The sequence below is a fragment of the Pseudochaenichthys georgianus genome, unplaced genomic scaffold (genome assembly GCF_902827115.2).
Source record: "Pseudochaenichthys georgianus unplaced genomic scaffold, fPseGeo1.2 scaffold_1395_arrow_ctg1, whole genome shotgun sequence".
In the NCBI taxonomy this organism is placed as follows: domain Eukaryota; kingdom Metazoa; phylum Chordata; class Actinopteri; order Perciformes; family Channichthyidae; genus Pseudochaenichthys; species Pseudochaenichthys georgianus.
In genome coordinates this window covers 1-10,353 of record NW_027262262.1, presented here as the reverse complement: position 1 = coordinate 10,353, position 10,353 = coordinate 1, and the positions used below count along the sequence as shown (strand labels likewise).

Genomic DNA, 10,353 nt, shown 5'->3' with positions numbered 1-10,353 from the left:
CTACCAGCTCTGAAGATCTGTTGGCATCCTGCCGACAACGCCAAACTGTAAGGGAAGCTTCTGTGCAGCAACGCAGTGGAGTCCCCGACTCAGGAAGGAGACCGGGTGGAGCAGGAGCTTCGATGTCAAACACTGGAGGTTCATTTGGAGTTACGGCCGGAGGATTCACATCACAGTCACGGTCTGACCGCACGGGTGGTTGCCACGTCAACTCTGGAGCGCCTCTCTCTCGTCAGCCATTGAACTGGTTTCACAGAGTAATCAACATGTCTTGATAAGATAGCTTAACCAGTTGGGCACACTGAGTCACCTGCGTCCGTCACTTATGGCCTCGAAGATGTCACACCTTGGAGTCCACAAACAACAAAGAAGGAAGCGTCCCAGTGCGCCCACAACACAGACCATCTGTGACCGAGTGCTGGCCGGTCACAGAGTGGGAACGATAACATTATGGCTGAAGCAGCCTGTGTCCTTAAAGGAGACAAACAGAAGCCATCGATTCCCGACCGAGCCGAACGTTTTGATGTTTGAACGGAGTTTCTGAGATGTTCAGTGCGGGAGGAGAAGAGGGCCAAAAGAACCCGGCGGAATAATAAAGAATTTCAACGGTCGCTTTATTGATGGTTTTATTACATATTCAGGTAAATGATTACATTGTAAACGTCTTACATTAAACACCAAGAGCTGTGTGTGTGTGTGTGTGTGTGTGTGTGTGTGTGTGTGTGTGTGTGTGTGTGTGTGTGTGTGTGTCAGGGCGTGTGTGTGTGTCAGGGCGTGTGTGTGTGTGTGTCAGGGCGTGTGTGTGTGTCAGGGCGTGTGTGTGTGTGTGTCAGGGCGTGTGTGTGTGTGTGTCAGGGTGTGTGTGTGTGTCAGGGCGTGTGTGTGTGTGTCAGGGCGTGTGTGTGTGTGTGTCAGGGCGTGTGTGTGTGTGTGTGTGTGTGTGTGTGTGTGTGTGTGTGTGTGTGTGTGTGTGTGTGTGTGTGTGTGTCAGGGCTGGCTCTGCTTCATATCCCTCCAGCTCTTCCACACCAGCAGATTTCGACTCTTCCCCAGAGTGACCAGGAATCGAGGAAGCTTCCATCCATTAAACTGCCCCACGCCGTCGTCAGGGCCCATCGCCAGCAGCATGGTGAGGCTGCCTAGCAACAGGTGAACAGGTGTGAGTACAGACAGGTGTGTGTGTGTACAGGTGTGTGTGTTCAAGTATATGTGTACAAATGTATGTACAGGCGTATGTGTGAACATGTGTATGTAGAGGTGTGTGTACAGACAAGTGCGTGTACAGGTGTGTGTAAACATGTGTGTGTAAACATGTGTGTGTAAACATGTGTGTGTGTAAACATGTGTGTGTAAACATGTGTGTGTGCATGTGTGTGCACAGGTGTGTGTACAGACAGGTGTATTTATAGATGTGTTAATACAGGTGTGTGTACAAGTGTATGTGCAGGTGTGTGTACAGACAGGTATGTGTGTGTACAGGATTGTTTACAGGTGTGTGTACAGCAGAGTTCCCGTTAGCCGGTAATTACCGGACTATGACCGGTAAAATATGCTGAAGACCGGCTAATCTAAATCTCTCCGGTCAAAATAATTTGCCTTTAGCGCAATACCGCTTCAGTTGCGCCATTTATCTGACAGACAAGAAGAGTCCATTCTAGTGTCTAACACGTAATGTGGAGAAAGAGATGTCCTGGATGGGTTGATTGTGCGTTGATCTGTTGGTAATGCCTCGGGGTTCCGGTGGGCATGTAAACAAATGCATAATGCTGCGCTATACTTTGCGGCCTCACCCGGTTGCATAGCGACACTTATTGCTTAGGTGTCTTTTAATAAGCAGGTAGTCTATCATTAGCTAGAACTAGCTGGATCTGATCGATGTGGACATAAACGCGAGTCTGATCTGACGGAGAGAGAGATCAGCTGCTGCTGACGAGTCGACACGCAGCTCTGCATGATCACACGCAGCGGTGAGCGGACAAAACACTTCAGGTTAGAATATCTCACGTAGCTATTTTAATGACCTTTTAAACTTTTTTAAATCCTCCTAAACCACCAAGTGTGCCAATCCAGAACAGATACGCTCCGCTGACCGAGAACCGGAGATCTCTCTCTGATGACCTGGATAACCCGTCCTCTTCACACGGCAGGGTAAGGACCAATAGCTACTCCAAAAGTAAGAGGCTAGAGGGAAAGCTAACGACTGGGCCTGAAGCTCTGATTGTGGGTGACTCTGCTGTAAGAGATGTAAAAGGTCTGTGTAGTAAGAACAACACCAAAGTACTCTGTTTTCCCAAGGATGTGGTCTCTGACTTGGCTGAGAAGATCCTGCATGTTGGGGCTGAACATCCGACTGTGAAGAATGTGGTTCTGCACATTGGAACAGATGATGTTGTGAAACAAGAGTCAGAAGTGCTGAAAGAAGACTTTAAATGTCTGTTGGAAACTGCCAGCTCTCTAAATGCAGAGGTGTTCATCAGTGGCCCTCTGCCGCCAGGCAGAAGAGGAGTGGAGAGATTCAGCCGACTGTCTGCACTGAACACCTGGCTTTCAGCTGCCTGCGTCATCAATCTGTTCCCTCTGCCAAGGACAAGCGGCACGAGGAATCAAACCAGGAGAAAGACACAACACATCGCTCAGAAAACCCTGAAGAAGTATCACTGCACCGCCTGAGGAATGTTCTGATTATGGGAGACCTATGAGACACCCGGAGGAGTCTCCACCGCCCGTCACCCCCCCCCCCCCCCCCCGTCAACGCCTTTGAGGATACTCTTCATTCATCCCCCAGCTCTCTCACCCATATATTTATTCTTCACTGTCGGGTCACTCATTACTGGATTAGTGAGCTGCATGAGATGCTGACAGGGTGTCAGGAGGGGGGAGAGAGGAAAAGAGAGCGCTTCCGCTCATCTCTCCCGTGTTATTCTCCAAAGTGAATGTAAACTTCAATAATGTAAATCATTTGAATGTAATAATTAAGTTGATTGTTGTTTGTGGAAGCTCCAGAGAATGAGCATTAACTGAGTTTTAAACATCACTTTAAATCTTTAAAGTTTAAATCTTCCATTTAGGCCCCGCCCACTCGATCGGATCAGCATCGGCCGATACTGATTCCGGCGATCGGTGATCGGCCCCGAAATTGCGATCGGAGCATCCCTAGTTGCCATTGCTCCAACTAAGGTAAAGGAAGTGACTGGGAAGAAAATATCTCCATGGAGAAAGGCCATGAGGCCAAATGTGTTGTCTCTGTGTCCACCTAACATCAATTCAGACATCATGACACAGTTCCATCAGATGAATGATAGAAACCTAGAGGACATTATACAACTTCTGAAGTCCTCCTCCTGCTGCCTTGATATTATTCCAACAGGATTTTTCAAAGATGTTTTTCGTTGCATGGCCTCAGATCTACTTCATATAGTAAACACAGTCTCTTCACTCAGGTATTTTTCCACAGGCCCTGAAAACTGCAGTCATTAAACCGCTCTTAAAAAAGCATAATCTAGATGCTTCAGTGATGAACAATTACAGGCCCATATCAAACCTGCCATTTCTAGGTAAGATCATTGAAAAAGTAGTTTTTCAACAGTTGAGTAATTTCTTGCACTTAAATAGTTGTTTCGATGTGTTCCAGTCAGGCTTTAAACACAGACAGTGGCAGAACTTCAGTGTTAGCATTATTAGATCTCAGTGCTGCGTTTGACGCTGTTGACCACAGCATATTACTGGACCGACTGGAGAACTGGGTGGGACTTTCGGAAACAGTTCTAAATTGGTTTGAATCCTACCTAAAGGACAGAAACAACTTTGTTTCTATAGGTACATACACATCTGAGTTGACAAATATGACATGTGGGGTTCCTCAAGGCTCCATCTTGGGGCCTCTTCTCTTTAACGTCTACATGCTTCCACCACTGTCGGGTCACTCATTACTGATCAGCGAGCTGCATGAGACTGACGGGCTGTCAGGAGAGAGAGCGCTCCGTTTATTATTCCCGTGTTATCGTCAGTTACTGTTCACTTTTGAATAATGTAGTTAATCTATAATTAGTTTGTTTAATATCGAATCATATCAATTTGTTTTAAAGCTCAATAAATAACAAAGACCTTTGACCTGCACTTTTCAAATGTTGTCCGGAAGATTTAAACTTTAACGGACATGTTGACCGGCGAAAAAATATTCTAACGGGAACTCTGGTGTACAGGTGTGAGTACAGACAGGTATGTGTGTGTACAGGTGTGAGTATAGACAGGTATGTGTGTGTACAGGTGTGAGTACAGACAGGTATGTGTGTGTACAGGTGTGAGTACAGACAGGTATGTGTATGTACAGGTGTGAGTACAGACAGGTATGTGTGTGTACAGGTGTGAGTACAGACAGGTATGTGTGTGTACAGGTGTGAGTACAGACAGGTATGTGTGTGTACAGGTGTGAGTACAGACAGGTATGTGTGTGTACAGGTGTGAGTATAGACAGGTATGTGTGTGTACAGGATTGTGTACAGGTGTGAGTACAGACAGGTATGTGTGTGTACAGGATTGTGTACAGGTGTGAGTACAGACAGGTATGTGTGTGTACAGGATTGTTTACAGGTGTGAGTACCTGTCTGATATGAGGTCAGCTCCTTCCCGCTCAGGATGTTCTTGATGTTGTTAACGGCGATGTCAGCGTGCAGCATGGCGTTGTACGCTGTCTTCGGCTCTTTGATGTCGGTGCAGTCGCCCACAGCGAAGACGTTGGAGAAGCCTTCGACCTGCAGGTGAGGGTTCACCTTCAGAGCCCCGCCCTCCACCAGGGAGCCGGCTGACGCACACACACACACACACACACACACACACACACACACACACACACACACACACACACACACACACACACACACACACACACACACACACAATAATCTGATCTGATCCTGATAATAAAACTGTGAAAAACTCCTCTACTGCCCTCTAGAGGCCAAATTACCAAATTGCACTATAACATATATAGACATTTTATTTATTGGGATAAACCCTTGAGATGCACCATCTCGTTTTCAAGGGGGTCCCGTAACTAATACAGGCACTGAAGTACTGTAGTATGTACTGTAGTGTGTATATATATATATATCTGTGTACTCCAGGACTCACAGAAGCTGGAGGCGTAGGCGTCAGAGTTGACCTTGAGTCCGGTGCAGCTGATGATCAGATCTGAGGTCAGAGTCTGACCTTTATCTGTCTTCACCTCCGAGTTCCTGCTGAAGACGTTCAGCTGCAGCTCCGACAGGTTGGACACCTTCTCACCTGAGAGGGTCATATATTAAAGTGTGTGTGTGTGTGTGTGTGTGTGTGTGTGTGTGTGTGTGTGTGTGTGTGTGTGTGTGTGTGTGTGTGTGTGTGTGTGTGTGTCAGTTTTCTCCCACTCTTTTGTTTCCATCTCAGTTTTTGCCAGTTATCTTTCGAGGGACCAACATAAATCTGCTTCACCTCCATCATCATCTCTAAGTGTGTGTGAGTGTGTGTGTGTGTGTGTGTGTGTGTGTATGTGTGTACCTAGTATTAGCTCCACCCCCTTCTCCAGCAGCACCTGTTTGCTCTGCTCTCTGACGGAGGGCAGCATGTTGGGGTCGGCCAGATCGACGCGGGAGTGGATCAGAACCACCTGAGAACCAGAGGGGAGATACAGAATATTAAAACATCAAATAAAAGGAACATTTAGTCCAGAGTAACGGTTCACCCCCCCTCGCTCCCTCCGCTCCCCCTCTGCTGGTCTGCTGCCCGCCCCCACCCCACGCCTCGTCACCACGGGTGCTCGGGCTTTTAGCTGCACTGCTCCCAGACTCTGGAACTCCCCCCCCCCCCGCACATCCGACAGTCAGACACAGCCACCATGTTCAAACCCCACCTGTTCAAATCTGCCTACTCACTGCAGCGCCCCCATTACATGTTTCATGTGTCTCCACTTGTCTCCTCCACGACTTCCTGTTTGTGTTTTATCTTGTTCTGTTGCCTCTTAGCGGTTTCTGTTTTTTTAACAAATTGTACGGTGTCCTTGGTGTCATGAAAGGCGCCTAAAAATAAAATGTATTATTTAAAGAAACACCAAAAAGAAGACAAATTATTTCATAGAGAAAAATAAATAATAATAAAAAGATAAATAAAAGATAAATAAATACAAAACATTAAAAAATATATAAAACATTTAATGTCAAATTTATAGAAAAATTAAAAATGATGTGAAAGAGAAAATCACGAGAACAAATTACAATAAAAAAAGGAAAAAGCTCACCTTCTTGTGTGGATACTGCGTCTTTATCTCAGCAGCCATCTCCACTCCACTAGCCCCTCCTCCAACCACCAGCACTGAGTCTGCAGCCTGCACCTACACACACACACACACACACACACACACACACACACACACACACACACACACACACACACACACACACACACACACACACACACACACACACACACACACACACACACACACACACACACACACACACACACACACACACACACACACACACACACCTTCAGGGGACATTACATTGACTTATCCTAACCTTAACCATAACCAACACATGCCTAACCCTAACCCTTAACCAGAGATGGGGTCGTTTCTAAAAAAAAAAGCAATATATGACATGTTATATATTACTTTAAAAAATATACATACATACATACAAAAATATTACACTACTTCGTTACTCTCTACATAAAGTAACTCGTTACTTTACCCGCCCCTCCCTGCAGGCAGATCACGCAGACTGCTAAAGTTTCAAATGTTCTCTTTAGTTCAGTTTCCATTGTCGCATCAGACTGATCCAGATCCTATGTTTTCCTATCTGACCGTGGCTGTCCTCTGTCTCCCGCTATCTGACCGTGGCTGTCCTCTGTCTCCCGCTATCTGACCGTGGCTGTCCTCTGTCTCCCGCTATCTGACCGTGGCTGTCCTCTGTCTCCTGCTATCTGACCGTGACTGTCCTCTGTCTCCCGCTATCTGACCGTGGCTGTCCTCTGTCTCCCGCTATCTGACCGTGGCTGTCCTCTGTCTCCCGCTATCTGACCGTGGCTGTCCTCTGTCTCCCGCTATCTGACCGTGGCTGTCCTCTGTCTCCCGCTATCTGACCGTGGCTGTCCTCTGTCTCCTGCTATCTGACCGTGGCTGTCCTCTGTCTCCTGCTATCTGACCGTGGCTGTCCTCTGTCTCCTGCTATCTGACCGTGGCTGTCCTCTGTCTCCTGCTATCTGACCGTGGCTGTCCTCTGTCTCCTGCTATCTGACCGTGGCTGTCCTCTGTCTCCTGCTATCTGACCGTGGCTGTCCTCTGTCTCCTGCTATCTGACCGTGGCTGTCCTCTGTCTCCTGCTATCTGACCGTGGCTGTCCTCTGTCTCCTGCTATCTGACCGTGGCTGTCCCCTGTCTCCTGCTATCTGACCGCGGCTGTCCTCTGTCTCCTGCTATCTGACCGCGGCTGTCCTCTGTCTCCTGCTATCTGACCGTGGCTGTCCTCTGTCTCCTGCTATCTGACCGTGGCTGTCCTCTGTCTCCTGCCATCTGACCGTGGCTGTCCTCTGTCTCCTGCTATCTGACCGTGGCTGTCCTCTGTCTCCTGCTATCTGACCGTGGCTGTCCTCTGTCTCCTGCTATCTGACCGTGGCTGTCCTCTGTCTCCTGCTATCTGACCGTGGCTGTCCTCTGTCTCCTGCTATCTGTATTTTGCGCAGTCTATCTCTGCTCACGCTGTTGCGTCAGCGTGTTCTCCTGCGTGTTGGCCATGTGTCGCACTGGAGCCAGACTGGAACACACCGCAAAGACTTCAGCCGAGCACGTACGAACTGCGCATGCGTGAGTGGCAATAACTCTCCTTACCAGCAGGCGGCGGTAGTGTGTATTCATCATTCAAAACAGGCAACAACCGGAAAACAGGGAAGAAGAACAGACTACGTGATATAAACAAACAACAAATAGCTTCACGTTAGCTTCACGATGGCATGTGTTCTTAGCAGGTGTTTGTTGAGGTTTGATTATGACTGATTTTAGAAAGTAACGAAGTAACGCGTGTCGGGGCGATGTTAGTAACTGTAGTGTGATTACTGAATTATAAAAGTAGCGCGTTACACTACTCCGTTACCGACAAAGTAATATAATTACAGTACACCCAACTCTGCCCTAACCCTTAGCCTTACCCTACCTCTAACCTAACCAAGTCTTCACCCTAACATTAATGATCCCCCTCATGGGGACCTCCATTTTGTCCCCATAAGGGAGGCGAGTCCCCACACGTGACTGTGTAAACAGATTTAGGTCCCCACAAGTATAGTAATGCTAGGCCACACACACACGCACGTGCACACGCACGTTCACACGCACACGCACACACCCTCTCACCTGCTCCAACAGGTCACCGTACGCCTTCACGGCGCTCTGCATCGTTGCCTCGGTGACGAAGCGACCAGGAAAGGCTCCGATCATCCCAGTGGAGACGATCAGGTGGGAGTACTGGACCTCCTGGGGACACAACGTTATAAATAACAACAAAGAGAAAATAAATAATTCAGATTAAAAAACATTAAGAAGCAAAACAAATAAAATTGTGAGTAAAAAACATGTTATAATAACAACAACAACAACAACAGAGGAGGTGCGTGCTGACCCGGCCGCCCTCCAGGACCACGGCTTGGTTCTCCGGGTCCACTTTCTGAACTCGACCCTGAACAAAACTTTCTCCAAACGTCTCTGAGAACGGGATGAAGGTCCTCTCAGCGAAGCCTGGAGGAGGAGGAGGAGGTGCTATCATTACTACAGGAGGAGGCGCTATCATTACTACAGGAGGAGATGCTATCATTACTACAGGAGGAGGAGGTGCTATCATTACTACAGGAGGAGGCGCTATCATTACTACAGGAGGAGAAGCTATCATTACTACAGGAGGAGGAGGTGCTATCATTACTACAGGAGGAGGCGCTATCATTACTACAGGAGGAGAAGCTATCATTACTACAGGAGGAGGAGGTGCTATCATTACTACAGGAGGAGGTGCTGTCATTACTACAGGAGGAGGAGGAGCTATTATTACTACAGGAGGAGGTGCTATGATTACTACAGGAGGAGGTGCTATCATTACTACAGGAGGAGGTGCTATCATTACTACAGGATGAGGTGCTATCATTACTACAGGAGGAGGTGCTATCATTACTACAGGAGGAGGTGCTATCATTACTACAGGATGAGGTGCTATCATTACTACAGGAGGAGGTGCTATCATTACTACAGGAGGAGGAGGAGCTATCATTACTACAGGAGGAGGTGCTATCATTACTAAAGGAGGAGGAGGAGCTATCATTACTACAGGAGGAGGTGCTATCATTACTACAGGAGGAGGTGCTATCATTACTACAGGAGGAGGAGCTATCATTACTACAAGAGGAGGAGGTGCTATCATTACTACAGGAGGAGGTGCTATCATTACTACAGGAGGAGGTGCTATCATTACTACAGGAGGAGGAGGAGCTATTATTACTACAGGAGGAGGTGCTATGATTACTACAGGAGGAGGTGCTATCATTACTACAGGAGGAGGTGCTATCATTACTACAGGATGAGGTGCTATCATTACTACAGGAGGAGGTGCTATCATTACTACAGGAGGAGGAGGAGCTATTATTACTACAGGAGGAGGTGCTATCATTACTACAGGAGGAGGTGCTATCATTACTACAGGAGGAGGTGCTATCATTACTACAGGATGAGGTGCTATCATTACTACAGGAGGAGGTGCTATCATTACTACAGGAGGAGGAGGAGCTATCATTACTACAGGAGGAGGTGCTATCATTACTACAGGAGGAGGTGCTATCATTACTACAGGAGGAGGAGGTGCTATCATTACTACAGGAGGAGGAGCTATCATTACTACAGGAGGAGGAGCTATCATTACTACAGGAGGAGGAGGTGCTATCATTACTACAGGAGGAGGTGCTATCATTACTACAGGAGGAGGAGGAGCTATCATTACTACAGGAGGAGGTGCTATCATTACTACAGGAGGAGGTGCTATCATTACTACAGGAGGAGGAGCTATCATTACTACAGGAGGAGGTGCTATCATTACTACAGGAGGAGGTGCTATCATTACTACAGGAGGAGGTGCTATCATTACTACAGGAGGAGGTGCTATTCATTACTACAGGAGGAGGTGCTATCATTACTACAGGAGGAGGTGCTATCATTACTACAGGAGGAGGTGCTATCATTACTACAGGAGGAGGTGCTATCATTACTACAGGAGGAGGAGGTGCTATCATTACTACAGGAGGAGGAGGAGCTATCATTACTACAGGAGGAGGAGGTGCTATCATTAC

At 47.5% G+C, this 10,353-nt stretch overlaps 2 protein-coding genes across 2 annotated transcripts; one reads left to right on the top strand and one right to left on the bottom strand.

Moving 5' to 3' along the window:
* Nucleotides 1-612: 612 nt before the first annotated feature.
* aifm2 (AIF family member 2) lies at nt 613-8,808 on the bottom strand. Its single transcript, XM_034077206.2, has 7 exons — nt 8,646-8,808; nt 8,381-8,500; nt 6,269-6,361; nt 5,533-5,641; nt 5,131-5,283; nt 4,601-4,801; nt 613-1,139 (listed from the first exon to the last, which is right to left on the bottom strand). The coding sequence occupies exons 1-7, from the start codon at nt 8,787-8,789 to the stop codon at nt 988-990; spliced, it is 972 nt and encodes a 323-aa protein (XP_033933097.1). The 5' UTR covers nt 8,790-8,808; the 3' UTR covers nt 613-987.
* LOC117441010 (differentially expressed in FDCP 6-like) lies at nt 8,808-10,090 on the top strand (the record flags this gene model as incomplete). Its single annotated transcript, XM_071202147.1, has 2 exons — nt 8,808-9,079; nt 9,761-10,090. Coding segments are annotated over exons 1-2 (582 nt in total), but the record flags the coding sequence as incomplete, so codon positions are not given.
* Between the last annotated feature and the right edge of the window lie 263 nt (nt 10,091-10,353).

What these genes read in the sequence shown, in the direction of transcription:
- aifm2 (XM_034077206.2), bottom strand. Translation starts at nt 8,789, where the DNA reads ATGATAGCACCTCCTCCTCCTCCTCCAGGCTTCGCTGAGAGGACCTTC. An exon ending in CGCAGTATCCACACAAGAAG is followed by an intron (nt 5,642 to 6,268) that starts GTGAGCTTTTTC and finishes TCTGGTTCTCAG; the next exon opens with GTGGTTCTGATCCACTCCCG. An exon ending in GCTGACCTCATATCAGACAG is followed by an intron (nt 1,140 to 4,600) that starts GTACTCACACCT and finishes ACCTGTTGCTAG; the next exon opens with GCAGCCTCACCATGCTGCTG.